This window comes from Lepidochelys olivacea, assembly GCF_965140295.1.
Source record: "Lepidochelys olivacea isolate rLepOli2 genome assembly, chromosome: 1".
Lineage (NCBI taxonomy): Eukaryota > Metazoa > Chordata > Testudines > Cheloniidae > Lepidochelys > Lepidochelys olivacea.
Window position 1 is genome coordinate 340731367 of NC_140411.1, and position 18820 is coordinate 340750186.

Genomic DNA, 18820 nt, shown 5'->3' on the forward strand with positions numbered 1-18820 from the left:
CCTTGCCCATTCCCTCCCAGTGGAATGACCCCCCCAAACGGTCTTTGGTCCTGTTCACCCCAGCATGGCCACTAGGGTGATCATGGGCTAAGCTCAAGAGCTTGGCCCGGTATTTAGTTGGAACTACCAACTGTCTCTGAGGATGCCAGTCTTCCTGGTGTCCACCAGAAAGAGTTTCCTTGTATAAAAGTCCTCTTTCTATAACAAACCTGGATCGATTAGAAGAGCTGAGAGGTGGTGGGTTGCTCCGTGCCGCCGTCCAAGCTCTCTGGAGGCTTTCATCTGCTTCCTGTTCAGTCTGGAACTGTTCCCTTGATGCTGGAGACATCAGTTCCTTATGGGATTGTGGACCTAGGCTTGGTCCCTCTGGAAGCGATATAGGGGATGGAGCTGTTTCTGTTGACTGTGAACCGCTCTCCGCTGGTGCACTATGTTGGGATTCAGGCTCCGGTTGAGCCTCTTGTGTAGGGTTATCGGCTGCTGCCAGTTCAGGTTCGGTGGGGCCCTCTGGTGTTGAGGTTGCAAGTACTGGATTCAGTGCTGACACGGGGTCTGGTGTTGGTTGTTCGGCTGGTTCCGGTTCTGGGACTGGTTCCGTCTGGGTCTCTGGGACTGGATCCACTACTGCTGTTGCAGACATTGGCCTGGGGTCCAGGTCCATCACCTCTGACCGGGTCCTGATAGAAGTTTCCGGAACAGAGCGAGGCCTCACGGCTTGTTTAGCCTGGCTGCGGGTGACCGTTCCCGCCCTCTTGGCCTGCTTCACATGCTTGGCCAAGTCTTCCCCCAACAGCATGGGGATGGGATAATCATCATAGACTGCAAAAGTCCACATTCCTGACCAGCCCTTGTACTGGACAGGCAACTTGGCTGTAGGCAAATTGAAAGAGTTGGACTTTCAATTGAATCCAACCAATCAATTTGAAAGGGTTGAATCGTCACTTGGATCTCTGGGTTGATTAAATTGGGGTCCACTAAGGAAGCATGGATAGCTGACACTTGTGCTCCGGTGTCCCTCCACGCGGTGACCTTCTTCCCGCCCACACTCACAGTTTCCCTCCGCTCCAAGGGTATCTGGGAGGTATCTGGGCCTGTGGACCTCTGGTGTGATTCCGGTGCAATGAACTGTAATCTGTTGGGGTTCTTGGGGCAGTTGGCCTTTACATGCCCCAGCTCGTTACATTTAAAACATCGTCCAGCTGACGGGTCACTGGGGTGAGGAGGGTTGCTTGAGAACGGGGTGGTGGGACGATAAGGGGTCTGGAGGGTTCTTTGGGAGGTAGGTGGGGCTTTGGGCGGCCCCCAGTAATAGGGTGTGGTCTGGGGTGGTCCCTTCTGGTCTCCGCTCCAACTGCGACCAGTTTTCTTCTTCTCTGCCACCTCCACCCATCTGGCTCCAATCTCTCCTGCCTCAATTACAGTTTTGGGTTTCCCATCTAGGATGTATCTTTCTATTTCCTCAGGAACACCCTCTAAGAATTGTTCCATTTGCATTAGGAAGGGCAAATTTACTGGAGAGTCAACACTTGCTCCTGATATCCAGGCATCCCAATGTTTCACAATGTGGTAGGCATGTCGGGTAAATGACATGTCTGGTTTCCACCTTAGGGCTCTGAACCTCTGACGAGACTGCTCGGGTGTTATCCCCATTCTGACTCTCGCCTTGGATTTAAACAGTTCATACTTGTTCATGTGTTCTTTAGGCATTTCAGCTGCCACCTCAGCTAAGGGTCCACTGAGCTGCGGCCTCAGCTCTACCATGTATTGGTCAGTAGAGATGTTGTACCCAAGGCAGGCCCTTTCGAAGTTTTCTAAGAAGGCCTCAGTATCATCACCTGCCTTGTAGGTGGGGAACTTTCTGGGATGGGAAGTGGTACCTGGAGAAGGATTGCTAGGGTTTGTTGGTATATTCTGCTGGGCCTTTATCCTCTCCACCTCCTCCACATGCTTTCTCTCTCTTTCTTTCTCCTCCTCCACATGCTTCCTTGCCTCCATTTCCCTCTTGTGGGCAGCCTCCTGTACCACCTCCTTCAGCCGCATGAGTTCTATCTGTCTTTCATGTTCCCTTTGTTTTTCCTCAGCCTGAAATTTGGCTAATTCCAGCTGTAGTCGAGCTGAGGATTTGGTCATTCTAACCTCTCTGTTTTTAACTAACTTTACACCCGAGGTTTAGAAATAAACAAACAAAACGTGGCTGTAAAATTTTGCTGTGCTGGAATAGAATACCTATTCTCTGATAGTGACTGTCAGCCTACAGAAAAAGACAATTCCCTTGTCTCTGCTCTGGGCCCAAATTAAAGCAAAAAACCTCCAACTACTTGGAAACCTGCTTACCCAGCCCAAAGAAAAAGCAAATGGGTAGAACACACACCCCCTATTTACTTTTAGGAAGAAAAGAAAAAAAAACCTCTGGGTTGGAAGACTGTGAATTTCCCTGCAGGAGTTAAGTACCCTGCCTCCAGGCAAAGAAAACCTGCAATTCACAAGATAATCCCCTTTTGTCTCTGCTTGGCCACAAAGCAGAGAAAAACAAACTGCTTTCAGTTTCAAAGCTGCTTTCTGGACTTCCTTTCCACAGGAAAAAAAAAATTCCTTTTTAAAATCTGTATTTCTAGTTCAAAAAATCTCAACTGGATCTCAAAATGATTTCAGGTTAATCCCACCACTATGCCACCATGTCAAGGTTCCTCCCCCACTCTGAACTCTAGGGTACAGATGTGGGGACCTGCATGAAAAACCTCCTAAGCTTATCTTTACCAGCTTAGGTCAAAACTTCCCCAAGGTACAAAATATTCCACCCGTTGTCCTTGGACTGGCCGCTACCACCACCAAACTAATACTGGTTACTGGGGAAGAGCTGTTTGGACGCGTCCTTCCCCCCAAAATACTTCCCAAAACCTTGCACCCCACTTCCTGGACAAGGTTTTGTAAAAAGCCTCACCAATTTGCCTAGGTGACTACAGACCCAGACCCTTGGATCTTAAGAACAATGAACAATCCTCCCAACACTTGCACCCCCCCTTTCCTGGGAAATGTTGGATAAAAAGCCTCACCAATTTGCATAGGTGACCACAGACCCAAACCCTTGGATCTGAGAACAATGAAAAAGCATTCAGTTTTTTACAAGAAGACTTTTAATAAAAAATAGAAGTAAATAGAAATAAAGAAATCCCCCCTGTAAAATCAGGATGGTAGATATCTTACAGGGTAATTAGATTCAAAAACATAGAGAACCCCTCTAGGCAAACCTTAAGTTACAAAAAAGATACATAGACAGAAATAAGTTATTCTATTCAGCACAATTCTTTTCTCAGCCATTTAAAGAAATCATAATCTAACACGCACCTAGCTAGATTACTTACTAAAAGTTCTAAGACTCCATTCCTGGTCTGTCCCTGGCAAGAGCAGCATATAGACAGACACAGACCCTTTGTTTCTCTCCCTCCTCCCAGCTTTTGAAAGTATCTTGTCTCCTCATTGGTCATTTTGGTCAGGTGCCAGCGAGGTTACTTTTAGCTTCTTAACCCTTTACAGGTGAGAGGAGCTTTCCCCTGGCCAGGAGGGATTTCACAGGGGTTTACCCTTCCCTTTATATTTATGACAGCTTTGAATATATTTTTAAAGAAAATCTTGTCCCGTATGTATAGGAAATCTATTTTATGTCAGTTTTAGAGGTATCTGTGATGGGTTGGATCACAGAAAACTCCTTGAGAACTGATGTGCTGGGACTACCTCTAAGCCCATTTTCCCTGGCAGCTTGGGACTTCAGAACCCTACTTGGTTGTGCCAGACATACTAGCCTGCTACAAACACAGACCCAGGTCTGAATCATGTCCCACACAAGCTGCAGGCTTAACTGAAAACAGCTTAAGAAGTGTTCCTGTCTTCAACTCAGATGCCCAGCTCCCAATGGGATCCAAATCCATTTTACCCTGTATAAAGTTTGTACAGGGTAAACTCATAAATTGTTCGCCCTCTATAACATTGATAGAGAGAAATGCACAGCTGTCCCCCCACCCCAGGTATTAATGCATATTCTGTGTTAATTAATAAGTAAAAAGTGATTTTATTAAATACAAAAAGTAGGATTTAAGTGGATCAAAGTAATGACAGACCGAACAAAATTAATTACCAGGCAAAATAAAATAAAACACGCAAGTCTAAGCCTGATACAGTAAAAGTGATTATAGATTAAATCTCACCCTCAGAGATGTTTCAGTAAGCTTCTTTTCAGACTATCCCCCTCCTAGTCTGGGTCCAGCAATCACTCACACCTCTGGAGTTACTGTCCTTTGTTCCAGTTTCTTTCAGGTATCCTTTGTGGGTGGAGAGGTATCTCTTGAGCCAGCTGAAGACAAAATGGAGGGGTCTCCCAGTGGCTTAAATAGAATTTCTCTTGTGGGTGGAGATCCCTTCCTCTTTCCTATGCAGAAACCTAGCTACAAGATGGAGTTTTGGGAATCACATGGGCAAATCAAGTGTCCATGCATGACTCAGGACTTTACAGGTGGCAGCCATTGTTCACATGCTACCTTGAATGTCCTCAGGTAGACTTCTTATATGGATTGGAGTCTTCCAAGGTTCCATTGTCCATTAAGTGTTTCTTGATTGGGCACTTAACTTGCAAATTCCTTTATTAAGAAGCTGACCAAATGCCTTATTGAGGCAACTTAAAATCAAACAAGTACACAGCCAATATTCATAACTTCAAATACAAAAATGATACATGCATACAAATAGGATGAATATGTTCAGTAGATCATAAGCTTTGCGGAGATATGTTACATGGCATATGTAGCGCAAGACATATTCCAGTTATGTCATATATAGATTCATAAGCATATTTCCATAAAGCATTATGGGGTCCAACATCACAGTAACTTAAATTTGAAGTTTTTGATTTGTTTTCCTCTGAGACCAATATGCTGGACTCCCTAACAGGTGGAGAAATACAAGAGTCTAAATATTTTTAAAACCTCTTCTAAAATATTGTTTTCATTTTAAAATATGGCACATGCAGCAAACCTGGTTGTCATGGAAGTTTTATTGATATTCATTTGGGATGTCTGCCATAACTCACTTGTGGCTTTGTCACTCGTAAGTAATGCTGACATCCGAAACTCATTTGCTTTCCTTTTACAGAAGATCTATTTAGGCCTCAAAATGTGTTGCCTACATCTCTTGAATAAGGCTATGTAATGTTTTGCCTTCTATCATCAGCTTGTTTCATCAGGGTGTCCAATCCTACTTCCTGTTTTCAGAAGGTATTCTAACTCTTCCTGAAACAAGAGGATAATCCTACACCCCCAAGTGCGGGAACAGGGAGCAAAATAAGTTGTCTGTGCTAAATATTGCTCAGATAGCAGAGGAGGAAGCAGTTATACTGCTGATTATACCTGTTGTGATTAGGGTTGCCAACCCTCCTGGTTTTGCTGGGAGTCTCCTGGAATCAGGCTCTATCTCCCAGAGGCTACAGGAGCCAAACCAGGAAATTTTAGGTGCTAAAAGTCCGGCAGTGCAGCGGGGCTAAGGCAGGCTCCTATGGCCCCGGGAGTGTGTGGGGGAAGCAAGAGGTCTCCAGCACTGGGGGCAGCACGTGACTTGGTAGCTCCCATTGGCTGGGAACTGCAGCCAATGGGAGCTGCAGGGGTTGTGCCTGCTGCAGCGGGGCTAAGGCAGGCTTCCTGGCTGCTTCCTGGAGTGGTGTGGGGCCAGAGCAGCCAGGGAGCCTGCCTAAACCCCACTGTGCCGCCGGTGGAGCCCTCACCTCTCCTGTTCCCCAACCCCCTGCCCCATCCTGCACCCAAACTCCCTCCCAGAGCCTGCACCCCTCACCCCCTCCTGCACTTGAACCCTCGGCCCCAGTCCAGAGTCCCCACCTCATCCTGCGCTCCATCCCAGTGCCCCAGCAAGTGAGTGAGGAGAGTGAGAGATGGAGGGAGGGAGGCGGGGGCTTGAAGAAGGGGCAGGGGCAGGGTCTCGGGGAAGGGTGGGTGGGTGGGGCAGGAGTGTTTGGCTTTGTATGATTAGACAGTTGGCAACCCTAATTCTGAGGCCAGTCCACACCTACCCAGTTCAGCAGGCCTTACTTTCCCTTTGATTAATTTAAAAATAGAAGATGAGGCGCAAATAAGATAGCTGCTACTTTCTAATGCTCTGTATGAAGTTAGTTGGCAGTTGGAGTCCAGTTTTTTTGAATAAGTGAACACATCTAAAAATACTAGCACTAACTGGCACCTTTGTTGCCAGCCTCAGAAGAGAGGTCAAGTATTAAATGGGCTTGGAAGTTTTGGGTTTCTTCAGGTCAGGTTGGAGGCCCATTGGTACATTAGAAACCTGCACTGGTGGTATCAGTACTGTTCCTGTTCTGTGGATAAATAGGGGACTTAATCTTTGAAGCCTGTCAGTATATATCTGTAACGCGAAGTATAAACATATCTTTTTTCAACCTTTATTACTTAAGGTTAGCCTTTGGTTTTAATTTGAAAGTAGCACACAAATGTGGAAAAGTCAAATGTACAAGATGAGCTGCTTTATTTCTAAGTGTCATTCTCTGAGTGTTTTCCCTGCTAATATAAAAGGAACGTTCTCCTCTCCCCACCACTCCTCCATATTCCGTGTTTAGCTATTAAACATATACTCATGAATGATTATAAACTGGCTGTGATTAGAGCCTTTTAAATAACCAGGAAGTTTGTTTTTCATGTGTTTTTACCTGTGGATTTTTAAAAAAATATCTTTAAAGAAACAAAATCCAATCAATACCACAATGGACCATGACAAATGTCATTATTGTTAATCATCATTCATATATTTTAAGGCGACATGGAACTGTTATGTCTGTCATGGCCTCTATAATGTAGACCATTACTGTCACTTGGGGATTCCTATGTGTAGCTCACCAACTTTGTGGTTGAACTAAAATATGTCGTAGAAAGATAAGTCACTTCTTAATCTTCTCCTTGATTAAATAGATTGAGTTCCTTTAGTCTCTCATTGTGAGGAATGTTTCCCAGTTTTCCTTAATGTTCACAAATCATTCTTATAGTTCTTCTTTTTTCCCTTACTGTCTCCAATTTTTCAATTCCCCTTTAAAAGCATGGACACAGTATTTCACTAGTGATCTCACCAGTGCTGTACACAGGGGTAATATATTACTCCTTCTCAGTGTTACCTTGGTTAATACATCCAGGTATTGTGTGTGTTCTTTTTTGTGACATCATCATGGAGTAGGAGCTCATATTCTGGTGGCTATCTACAATGACTTTGTAGTCCCTTTTGAAGTCACTGTTTTCCAGAATACAGTCCCATATCCTGTGAGTATGGACTGCATTCTTTTCTTGAGTTAGGCTATGTAAAATATGTTTTGATTCTTTGCATCCAGCCATCCAAGTGACCCTGATTGTTTTGTGTCAGTGACCTGTCCTCATTGTTATTCACTCACTGCCAATCTTGGTCATATGCAACCTTGCTTAGGAATGAATTTATATTTTCGTCCAGGTCATTGATAAAAATATTGAATAGCATCATAAGAACAGATCCCAAAGGAACCTGATGAGTTGATAATGTCCCTTTACCAACTCGGATTGATAATTCCCCATTGTCAACCTCATCTGAAATCTTATCAGTTGGCCTTTGAATAAATCATTGATTTTTTTGAATAATGCAAATTTTAAATCAGAAAAGTTTAGAATGTTTTTAATCATAATTTTTTGTTGTAGATCTTCCATACAGTACTACGCCTAAGTGATTTTGTGAATTTTGCTTTTCATTGTGATAAAAGATGGTAAAATTATTATTATTTTTTTTGGAATTGCGCAGATATTCAAAAATAACTTTTCTATCAGATTTCTGTTTTTAGATTTGACTCAATGCTGAGCCATTATGTAACTTCTAACTTGGAAATATTTAAGCACTCTTTCTGTAAGGAAGACCACGCTATGTCCTTTATCTCCCAAAATATAACCGGTTGTCCCCATTGCAAGCTGCTCTCCAATTTTTGTGTGTGGATGAATTAACATATAATTAAATTAGTTTGGTATAGCTTAATAGAAGGTTGAGAATAGGCCACTTTCACCTTAATTGAATTAGCTCGTTCGCACTGACCTTCCCCGTCCCCCCCCTTGGTAAGACAACCCGCATCTTTTCATGTGCTGTGTATTTATACCTGCTTACTGTATTTTCCACTCCATGCATCTGATGAAGTGGGTTTTAGCCCACAAAAGCTTATGCCCAAAAACATTTGTTAGTCATTAAGGTGCCACAAGGACTCCTCCTTGTTTTTATTGAAAAGGACAAGCTCCCTGGCCTGAGGAATTTACACTATAAATCACCCGATAACATGAGGAAATATGACTTCAGCAGCGATGGTGAGGAAAGGAGGAGAGCTATAACAAAGGGAATGGAATATAGTTTTGGAAGATGTGGGGAGGCTGTGGAAAAACATACCACAGCAGCATGAACTTTTGGTACTTCTGCCCTCAGTAAGGGAAGGTTCATTTGAATAGGGACATAGTTCTGCTCCCCAAAATGTAGAATTCATGTCTTGATCCTGTTTAGAAATACATTTCTAGAGTTTCAGGAGTGAAAGCAGGGTTCTACATCTTTACAATTGTCTGCCAAACAAAGATTTTGTCTTCTAAGGCTGGGATGTTGTAAAAACTTAAACTTAAAGTAGCATTTTTCAGAAACATAACTACAACGTTAAGCGAGAAGTTACTGTACAGGTACTGTATGTTGCCCGAAACCTTATTGCAGATGGGACACCTGCACGTTTTATTCTATCAGCTGTGGTTTTAAAAGAACAAAAAAAGAAAACCACCACATCAAATGCAAAACTTAATGTGTTAAGAATTTTCTAACAGCAATTACCTTTAACTGGCTCCTTGGTTAACATAGTAAAGCTTTTATTTTTTTTTCCTTTTTTATTAAGGGATACTTAACTCTCATTCATTGCTCATTACAATCCATTTGTTACAGTTAATCTTGTATTGAGTTAGGCATCAGTAAGAAAATGTGTTCTTCTCAAGACTGTTCTGCCTTTATTTGTAATCTGGTTAGTGGAAATATCTAGGAAAGCCATTGTCCTGGAAAATAGTCATAGTAAATTGCATAAGGAAATATAAGGATGGAACAAATATCGAAAAGTATGTCAATAAAAAGTCTCTTCTTGGAATATGATGCTTTTATGTAGAATCCCTTAAAATTTACCATTTTTCATGGCATATACTTTTGGAGTGTTCCCTTTCTAGAGAAATAATACACTACAACGATGCTCACTTCAAGGACTAAATGGTGAATGAAAATAGAGTTTTGAAATGAATGTATTTTTTAAATACCAAATCTTTTTTGACAGCTGTTTTTTTTCGTTTTTCAAAGTTTATTGCTATTTAAAAAAAAAAAGATGAAAATCTTCCATTGGTGGAAGATTGTTTCCTTCATTAATTCTGATGCCATAACCATTTTTGAATTCGTTACTTGATCGTTGTCAAATGTTAGTTGGTAAGATATCTTAACTTTCTTTCATCTTACGTGCCTCCTTTACCACTGGAAAACTAAGGGTTGAGTTTACTTTTTACTTTGTGATTGGAGCCAGATAAGCTAGTCGAGTTGTTCATGCTCTCATTTTATTTTCTACTCCCTTCTCTCAGTCAACAAGATCCTTTCTAAGGGTATGTCTACACTACAAAATTAGGTCGATCTTATAGAAGTCAATTTTTAGAAATTGATTTTATACAATCAATTGTATATGTCCATACTAAGTGCATTAAGTCGGCGGAGTGCGTCCTCACCACCGTGGCTAACGTTGACTTTCAGAGCGTTGCACTGTGGGTAGCTATCCCACAGTTCCCGCAGTCTCCCCTGCCCTTTGGAATTCTGGGTTGAGCTCCCAATGTCTGATGGGGCAAAAACATTGTCGTGGGTGGTTTTGGGTACATGTTGTCAGTCGCCTCTCCCTCCGTGAAAGCAACAGCAGACAATCGTTTCGCGCCTTTTTTCCATACAGATGTCATACTGCCGTCAGCAGACGGTGCAGTAGGACTGCTAACCGTCATGATCATCCACCGCTTCTGCTGCAACTCTGCTCTCCTGCTTTCCTGGTACCATGAACCCACCTCTCAGGTCCTCTCGTCGTTCTGTATAAATATCTTATTCTCGTGGCATCCGTTGTCATCCACCACTTCTGCTGCAACTGTGCTCTACTGCAGACGCTGTACTATGGCAAGCATGGAGCCCATTCAGTTCACCGCTGCTGCTGTGAGCATTGCAAACACCTCGCACATTATCCTGCAGTATGTGCAGAACCCGCAAAAGCAGGCGAGGAGGCGACGACAGTGCGATCACGATAGTGATGAGGACATGGACACAGACTTCTCTCAAAGCACGGGCCCTGGCAATATGGACATCATGGTGGCAATAGGGACAGGCTCATGGAGTGGAACGCTGACTCTGGGCCTGGGAAACAAGCACAGACTGGTGGGAGCGCATAGTGTTGCAGGTCTGGGATAATTCCCAGTAGCTGCGAAACTTTCGCATGCGTAAGGGCACTTTCATGAAACTTTGTGACTTCCTTTCCCCTGCCCTGAAACGCAAGGATACCAAGATGAGAGCAGCCCTTACAGTTGAGAAGTGAGTGGCAATAGCCCTCTGGAAGCTTGCAATGCCAGACAGCTACTGGTCAGTTGGGAATCAATTTGGAGTGGGTAAATCTACTGTGTGGGCTGCTGTGATCCAAGTAGCCAATGCAATCACTGAGCTGCTGCTATCAAGGGTAGTGGCTCTGGGAAATGTGCAGGTCATAGTGGATGGCTTTGCTGCAATGGGGTTCCCTAACTGTGGTGGGGTGATAGATGGAATGCATATCCCTATCTTGGGACCTGACCACCTTGGCAGCCAGTACGTAAACAGCAAGGAGTACTTTTCAATGGTGCTGCAAGCACTGGCGGATAACAAGGGATGCTTCAACAACACCAACGTGGGATGGCCAGGAAAGGTGCATGACACTCACATATTCAGGAACTCTGGTCTGTTTGAATAGCTACAGGAAGGAAATTACTTCCCAGACCAGAAAATTACCGTTGGGGATGTTGAAATGCCTATAGTTATCCTTGGGGACCTAGCCTACCCCTTAACGCTATGGCTCATGAAGCCATACACGGACACCCTGGACAGTAGTAAGGAGCAGTTCAACTGTAGGCTGAGCAAGTGCAGAATGGTGGTAGAATGTGCATTTGGACATTTAAAAGCTTGCTGGCACAGTTTACTGACTAGGTTAGACCTCAGCGAAACCAATATTCCCATTGTTATTGCTGCTTGCTGTGTGCTCCACAATATCTGTGAGAGTAAGGGGGAGATGTTTATGGCGGGGTGGGAGGTTGAGGCAAATTGCCTGGCGGTCAGTTACGCACAACTGGACACCAGGGCGATTAGAAGAGCACACCTGGGCGCCCTGTGCATCAGAGAAGCTTTGAAAACCAGTTTCATGACTGGCCAGGCTACGGTGTGACAGTTCTGTTTGTTTCTCCTTGATGAAAACCCACCCCCTTGGTTGACTCTCTACTTCCCTGCTAAATTTGACCTAAACTCGTAGTGTAGACCAGGGCTAATGCTCTGACCCCAGTGCTACAGTGAAATGTTACTTCAGTTAGCTGGAAGGCTCCATCTCCTCGCATGTGTCAGACCTATCATCCTGATGTGTCATGCTGTTCCCGCTGCACTAGCTCTTTCTTGCCCTAGCTTCAGTTCCTGATATGACCCGTCTCTTCCTTCACTGCTTCCTTGGGAATAGCCAATGTCCTAAGAGTTCATTCGAGTGCTGCTACTTTAATAGTTCTGGTGTATTCTAATCCTGCAACTTTATGAATCTTGGGAATTACTCATACACTGTTAATTTTAAATTTTTTTTAGAAGTGGTAATAACGTGTATTGTAGCATTACTTGCAATATCTGAGTTCTTAAGGGTAAGGCACCTGTGGTAGTTGTAGCCCTGAGGCGTTCAGTCTTCCAGTTCTTTTCAAGATTTAAACGTCCATCTTCAGAAAGGTTGGAGAAAATACTTCAGCATTGACATGCCAACCCTTTTCCACATAAGATAGCATTGTAACATCTCAAATCATGATGGATGTAATTTTAAAAAGGAGAAAATCAATGAATGAAGTACTATGGTTAGTGAAAGTTGTGAAAGAATCACAAAAACTCAGTAGTGGTACCTCAGAAGTTCCTAATGCATCTTATCGCAAGAAGCTTTAGCTCTTCCGTTTCTTATAATTGTATAGAAATAAAATATGTTGTTAAATTGCAGGTTTGAGAGTTGAAGTTACATCTGTTCAGCAGTTGGAATAGTGCACAATTTTATTGATCTTGAACAATATTCAGATTGTTACTTTTCAGGTTATACCACCATATTTCATTTCACTATATTTATTTTGGTACTCCTAGGACCTAATGTCTGTGTGATAAGATTTATTCTCTAATTATTTTTCAACAATTCTCGATTACAGAGAGAGTAAACCTCAGTTACATTTTATTTTAATCCTGAACAGATTCAGATGCCGAACAGGATGCTGCTATCAAACTTGCCCAAGAACGAGCTGAGATAGTTGCCAAGTATGACAAAGTAAGTGCTCCTGTTAATAGTGTAATTTTGGCATTGACTATTAGAAATTGAAATGTGGTCTTCCTCTGGCAAGTTCAAAAATAAATAGCCTTCTCTAAAATATTCTGTGTGATATTCTGCATCGTGTTCAGTACACATTAACATTAGGAGAGCTTGCTTTATTTTTTTTCTATGTGTTTTTGGTGATGGTTTGATGATCTTAAGTTTCAGATGTATGTAAGTTGCTTCAGGACTATTTTAAGATTTTTGTCATTTTTCTTTCACTTGTATTGAGGTGCCTGTGTCTTACATCCAGTAGGGTTTTATTTATTCTGATTGATGCTTTTTAGTCAAACCAAGGTATTGATCTAGAGACACTATTTTTTTTTGAGGATACACATACTTTAACTCTTTATTGATGCATGATAATATAAATTTAATGCTAAATCAGTAATGGCAATCAAAAAGGAAAAAAAAAGCCACATTGATTTGCTATTGTAACCTATTTTATATAAAGAAAATAATTTCAGCCTGTGATGTTTTTGAACCATATAGCAAGTAAGACTGTCATATAATATAACTGGATTATGCATGCCTACATCTTACTCGCATAGTCTTATCACAGTATCATTGGTAGCCATACTACATGCTAAACCAGTGATACTCAGACCTCAGTGGTTCAAGAGCCAAATTAGTGATCAACATTACTCAGCAGAGCCACAGTAGTACTTGGCTATAGTAATATATGCATATTTAAATGGTATGACAGGGGAAATACTTAGTTACATGCACACATATTTATATCTATAATACATCTATATCTATAAAATAGTAGTATATATTATTCTCACAGCAAAGAAGTTAATAACTTAGTGCAGGTTGATAACTTAATTGGTTAGTAACATAATAAAAGCATCCTTATTGGTTAATAGCTTAGACTGGTTAATAATTAAATCACACAGTGTTTTAATATGTGTTGCAAAGAGCTGCAGGAGACTCATTAAAGAGCCATTTGTGGCTCCCAAACCTCAGTCTAAGCCCTGGTCTACACTGGGGTGGAGGGGGGTAGTTGTCGATCTAAGTTACGCAATTTCAGCTATGTGAATAACATAGCTGAAGTCGACATACTTAGACCTACTCACTGCAGTGTCTTCACTACGGTGAGTCGACTGCTGCCACTCCCCTGTCAAATGTGCCTGCGCCTCTCACAGCGGTGGAGTACAGGAGTCGACAGGAGAGCGCTTGGGGGTTGATTTATCGTGTCTAGATTAGACATGATAAATTGACCCCCACTGGATCGATTGTTTCACACCAATTCAACGGGTAGTGTAGACATACCGTGAGTATGTACTGTGCTAGACGGTAATTTGTGGAGGTAAGGAAACATCATGCAAAATTTTATATAAAGTAAAGCTGTATCTATATAATGTGGAATATGTATGATTTTAAGGGAGCCATAGGGATTTTCTTTTCATGGACATTTGTTTTGTAGCAATAGCTTTAGTACAAAGTTGGTAGCAATCATGGCTGAAAGACTGTTTAGTTATAGTGGTGCAGCAGTGCCACTATAGTTGAGGTTGCATCACATCATCTGTTTAAAGGTTGACCTTGCTAAGTAATCTAGAATAGACAAACTTTTTCAGGTTTCTTTGAAAGTTGGTGTGCCTCTGAAGTGTGCAGGCTAGCATTAATGACTTAAATGTGGAGTCATTTGAGCCAGGGGTTCCAGATATGTAAGCTCAGAACAAAATAGAAACTTAAAAAAATGGCTAAGTGGTGTGTGTGTGTGTGTCTGTTTTTTTTCAATATATATTTTATTTTACTTTATTTTCATTGTACAGAGCTAGAGGTCAAACTGTTGATATGATGACAAGGAACCCAGCAGGTCAAAATGGTTCTAATCTGTCACATTTTACCCAAGGTAGTGCACTAAATCTTTGGGTACCCATGCTGAAAACAGTATTTAAGAAAATATAAATTTTTAATATTATGCATGCATCAATACAGAAAATCAGCTAGAAGGTTAATGTTCTTGCCATTTTATAAGCTTTAAAACTTGATTCTTGTAAGCACTCTAAAATCTGAATAGTTACTTGTATTACACTGAAATTTAGTGCCCCTCATGGGGAGCAGGGGACAGGACAGCATTAGGAATTCAAATTCGCAGTCATTCAGCCAAGGAGTTCCTGAATTGCAGGCACTTTCAAAAATTGTTTCCTAGTGCTGTCTTGTACTGAGACACGTTAATGATTGGATGAATCACGATGGCTGTGAACTTACCCGTCAATTAATATAATTAAGGATAAGTTAATCACAAGCCCCCACCTAAGACAAAAGCAGTTGTTTTTTTTTTAAACTGAGCAGCTGGAGGTTGCTACAATTTGTGAGTCAGGAGTGGCAGTTTTATTTTGTGGGGAATGTAATTGAAGTCTTCCAGTGGGAAGGGAAATTTGGATATGTAATACATCCTGGGAGGGGAGGGGCATTAGGGGATGAAGAAGTGGGGGGTTAGGGGAATAGAGATTTGGGGTTCAAGCAAGGGGAGGTGGCTATCAGGAGGGAGATAAATGGGGATGATGTAGGAGGCAAGAGAGGGTGGGGGCACACTCCCTAGCTCTTCCAGTGTACCCCAACCTTCCTGCACCCTAATCTTCCTGCACCAAACACTCTGCCAGTGTACCACAACTCCTGCACCCCACAGCGTCAGTGGACTTCAAGCTTCCTGCATCTCAACCCTGCCAGTCCGCTCCAGACCCCTGCATTCCAGCTCCCCATTCTCTCCACAACTCTGCGAGTGCACCCCAAACCCCTGCACTTCCAGCTCTACCATGATTCTGGTGGTCCATTCAATATTCTGGGAGACAAGAATTCTTATAAAATTAGCTATCACAGCTGGCGCTAATGGAGACCGTTTCCAGCACCTTTATCACAGGGGTTATTGAATGTATAGGCATCAAAGACTGGCCTTACCCATGGAGGAGGCCTGGGCAAGTGAGTGCTGAGGCATACTGGCTGTCAGAATGGCACCTGTCATGAACAACAAGGATGTGTGTGCATACACTCTCATCAGCTTTGATTTATCATTAGAAATTGCCATCTTCTGTATCACTCAGGCTTGTATGTAACCTTGGGGAAATCTTCGTCGCCTCCCTCTCACTCCTCATATGCAGACAGTATCTAAATGTGGCTGCTCTTCATTCACATATGTCTAAGACTCATCATTTTCTTTCCGCCCATACAGCTAAAATGCTGCATGATCTCCCATCTTCACGACTTCCGCCACCTCCACCACTTCCTCAGACCTCTGTGACAAACATATTACTCCCACCCATTCTACAAAATGCAGCTGCTAAAATAATTTTTCCCTGTTGATCAGTCCATATCATTCCCTCCCTTTTTAATCTCTCCACTAGCTCTCCCTTGTCCACCACATCAAGTTAAAGACACATCTTGTCCTTCAAAGCCTTTTAAAATATTGTTCCTCACTACTCATCTGTTCTTCTTTTACCACATTGCACTCCAACTCCACCAGTGACCTTAAGGGTTGTATGAAAAAGACAACCTGATGAACTCTTGTGCAGTGGAAATACTGTTTACAAGAGTTAAGTTGGTGGGATGGTTGTGGAGCTTTCTCATCCTTTGTAGGTCAGGTTGGGAGTTCTGTTGTGGTGTTCTGGGGGACAGATATAGAATATGCCTTTAACTACAGAACTCATGTCCTGTCTTTTTAAGTTTTAGATCAGCTTGCTATGTGGTGCCATAAGCCTTCATTGTTGCCTCCCTTTCTCTTTTTAGGGACGAGAGGGTGCCCAGATTGAACCTTGGGAAGATGCAGACTACCTTCTTTACAAAGTCACAGATAGATTTGGTTTTCTACAGTAAGTTGCTAGTTTGAAAAGGAAATAAGATTAAAAGTTTGTTACATCAAAAAATACTAATAAGTTGTATGCCTAATTGGTGAAAGTATTGATTGCGTAGTTGTAATAGAACTGCTGTGAGAACAGAATTACATTTAATGTATACATTTTAAATGGTCTTGCATTGTGGTTTTTCTGTGTATTCCCAGCTTTTTTCATTCTATGATTGAAATTGATCGGTTGTTGGGAATAGAAAGGTTTTGGACTATTTTATTTGGGTGTGAATGTTGTATTTAGTTACAGTGCATCTGAATTAAGATTTGATAAGTTATTTGTATTTTTTGAATTACAATTAAAATTTGCAATGTTATTGTAGCCATGTTAGTCTAAGAATATTAGAGACTTGAAGAAAAAAGCTCCGTGTAAGTGCAAAAATTTCTCTCTCACCAATGGAAGTTGGTCTGATAAGATATTACTTCACCTAGTTTGTCTCTCTAAAATTAAAATTGTAATATACATATAAAATACTTGAAAAGTGAAGATCAGAAGTTTTGAAGCCCTAGAGAGGGAAGCTTCTTTTTATGTTTTTACTAATTTTTCCATCTTTTTCATTTTAAAAAGCGTAGGAAATTCCATACAAAATTCTACACTAATAAAGGAAGATCCTGACTCTGCAAAGACATATGCCTATGGTTCAGGTTATTCACTGACTAGTCCCATTAAAGTTATTGGGACTGTTCATATTGTGTAAAGTTAAGCTTGAGCATAAGTCTTTGCAGGGATGGGGCCTAAAATTTCATAATTAAGCACTCAAAATCAGGAAATGCCAGAATCCAGATTGTGTGCACTCCTGGTGCATTCCAATATAGACTTGATCACATACTATTTATTAAAAAAATTAAATTAAAATACAGGATTAAATTGTAGTATGTGATATTGTAAGTAAAGACCAGTATAAGAAATGTACAAAAGGAGGCAGAGGGAAGATTGGTATTTCTTCACTTTTCTGTATACAGTAACACAGTCATGACAGTCTGTTAACATTGTCAGTTAACATTGACTTCATAGAGGACTGGATCAGGACATAAATAAGCCTCAAGACCTGGAAATGTCTTTACCAAAGCTGCCTGTGTTCCATTAGTGCCTTTAGATGGATGTAAGAGTATATTATTAGAAGACCAATTTACAGATACTGAACAGCACTGAATGATTTGCTAACCTTTCTACTAGCCAGTCAGGATTCTTCAGCATTTTTAGGCCATGTCTACACTACAAACTGTGGTGGATGCAAGTTATGTTGGCATACAGCCACTGAAGATTTTATATCGCTTGGGCTTTTGCATACTTGGCTGCTTGTGTTGGTGCTGGTGTACTCACCAGGGGTGCTTGTGTCAATGCAAACTGTGGTGCATCATGGGTAAATGTCCCAGTGTGCCACATACCACCATTGGGTACAGTGCTTTTTGGGAAATTTTTTCCACGTGTTGTGGGATAGAAATGACTTGCCCAGGAATTTCTGGGAGCTAGGGGTCAAGTTCCAAGCATGCAGCTTTTTCCATCTCAGAATACCATTCATACTCCATAATTTTCATGCCTTTAAAAAAAAAAAATCCCACAAATCCACATGGCACTTTTCTGTCTCTGCAATCTCTGACAGAAGCATGGAGGCCACAGAGCTTTGCAGTATTCTCGTGAACATTGCAAATACAGGATTCATGATTCTCCTGTGTTTGCAGACCTGCAGAATGTACTGCAATAATGAGGGATGTGAGGATTTCTTCTAGGTCAGTTTGCTGAGGGACATAGAGACAAACAATTCAAGGCTATTGGTGGTGTTCCTGGAGCAGCTGCAAACCAGTCCGTACATGGCACTTCACTGAGAAACAAGCACTGACTGGTTCTCCATGCAGTCAGTCATATTGCCCCACCAAGCCCTTTGTTCGCGGTCTGACGCAGCACTGGTTTATGGGATCTCACAGAATGTGTCCTCCCTAATCCTCTTCTTTCTCTTCCTCCTCAGTGTTCTGCATAGGTTGACCATAGCTCTACGCTGTTCAGGATGTGGTTTCACTGTGTCGCTGTAGCAGGGTATTTGTCAGCTGGAGACAAATTTGAGCATAGACACATGCACAAATAAGTTCATGTAGGTGACTTATGTCAACCTAACTTTATAGCATGGACTAGGCCTTAGCGTTTCATGGAAAATTTGTCCAACGGTGTTAAAAAAAAAAAAAAAATAGTTCAGAAATTGGGAAGTCTAGATGGTTTGCTGGCTGGTGAAGACATTATTTAAAAGACCTAATAAATATGTTCTCATAGCATTCTTCCTCACTTCCTGACCATACTGTTCTATGTTGTTACAAGCTGT

General features: G+C 41.8%; 1 protein-coding gene across 7 annotated transcripts in view; it reads left to right on the plus strand.

Annotated features, from left to right (window-relative positions):
- The window catches only part of USP6NL (USP6 N-terminal like), a gene marked incomplete at its 5' end in the record, with an annotated part of 224119 nt that overhangs the window by 94845 nt on the left and 110454 nt on the right, over positions 1–18820 (plus strand). For 5 of the 7 annotated variants that reach the window (XM_084617571.1, XM_084617570.1, XM_084617569.1 and 2 more), the window contains 2 exons: positions 12543–12616; positions 16391–16473. In XM_084617571.1, coding sequence (XP_084473697.1) covers positions 12543–12616; positions 16391–16473 — 157 coding nt within the window. The remainder of the gene's footprint in view (positions 1–12542; positions 12617–16390; positions 16474–18820) is intronic. The other 2 variants (XM_084617573.1, XM_084617574.1) reach the window with 1 other exon arrangement.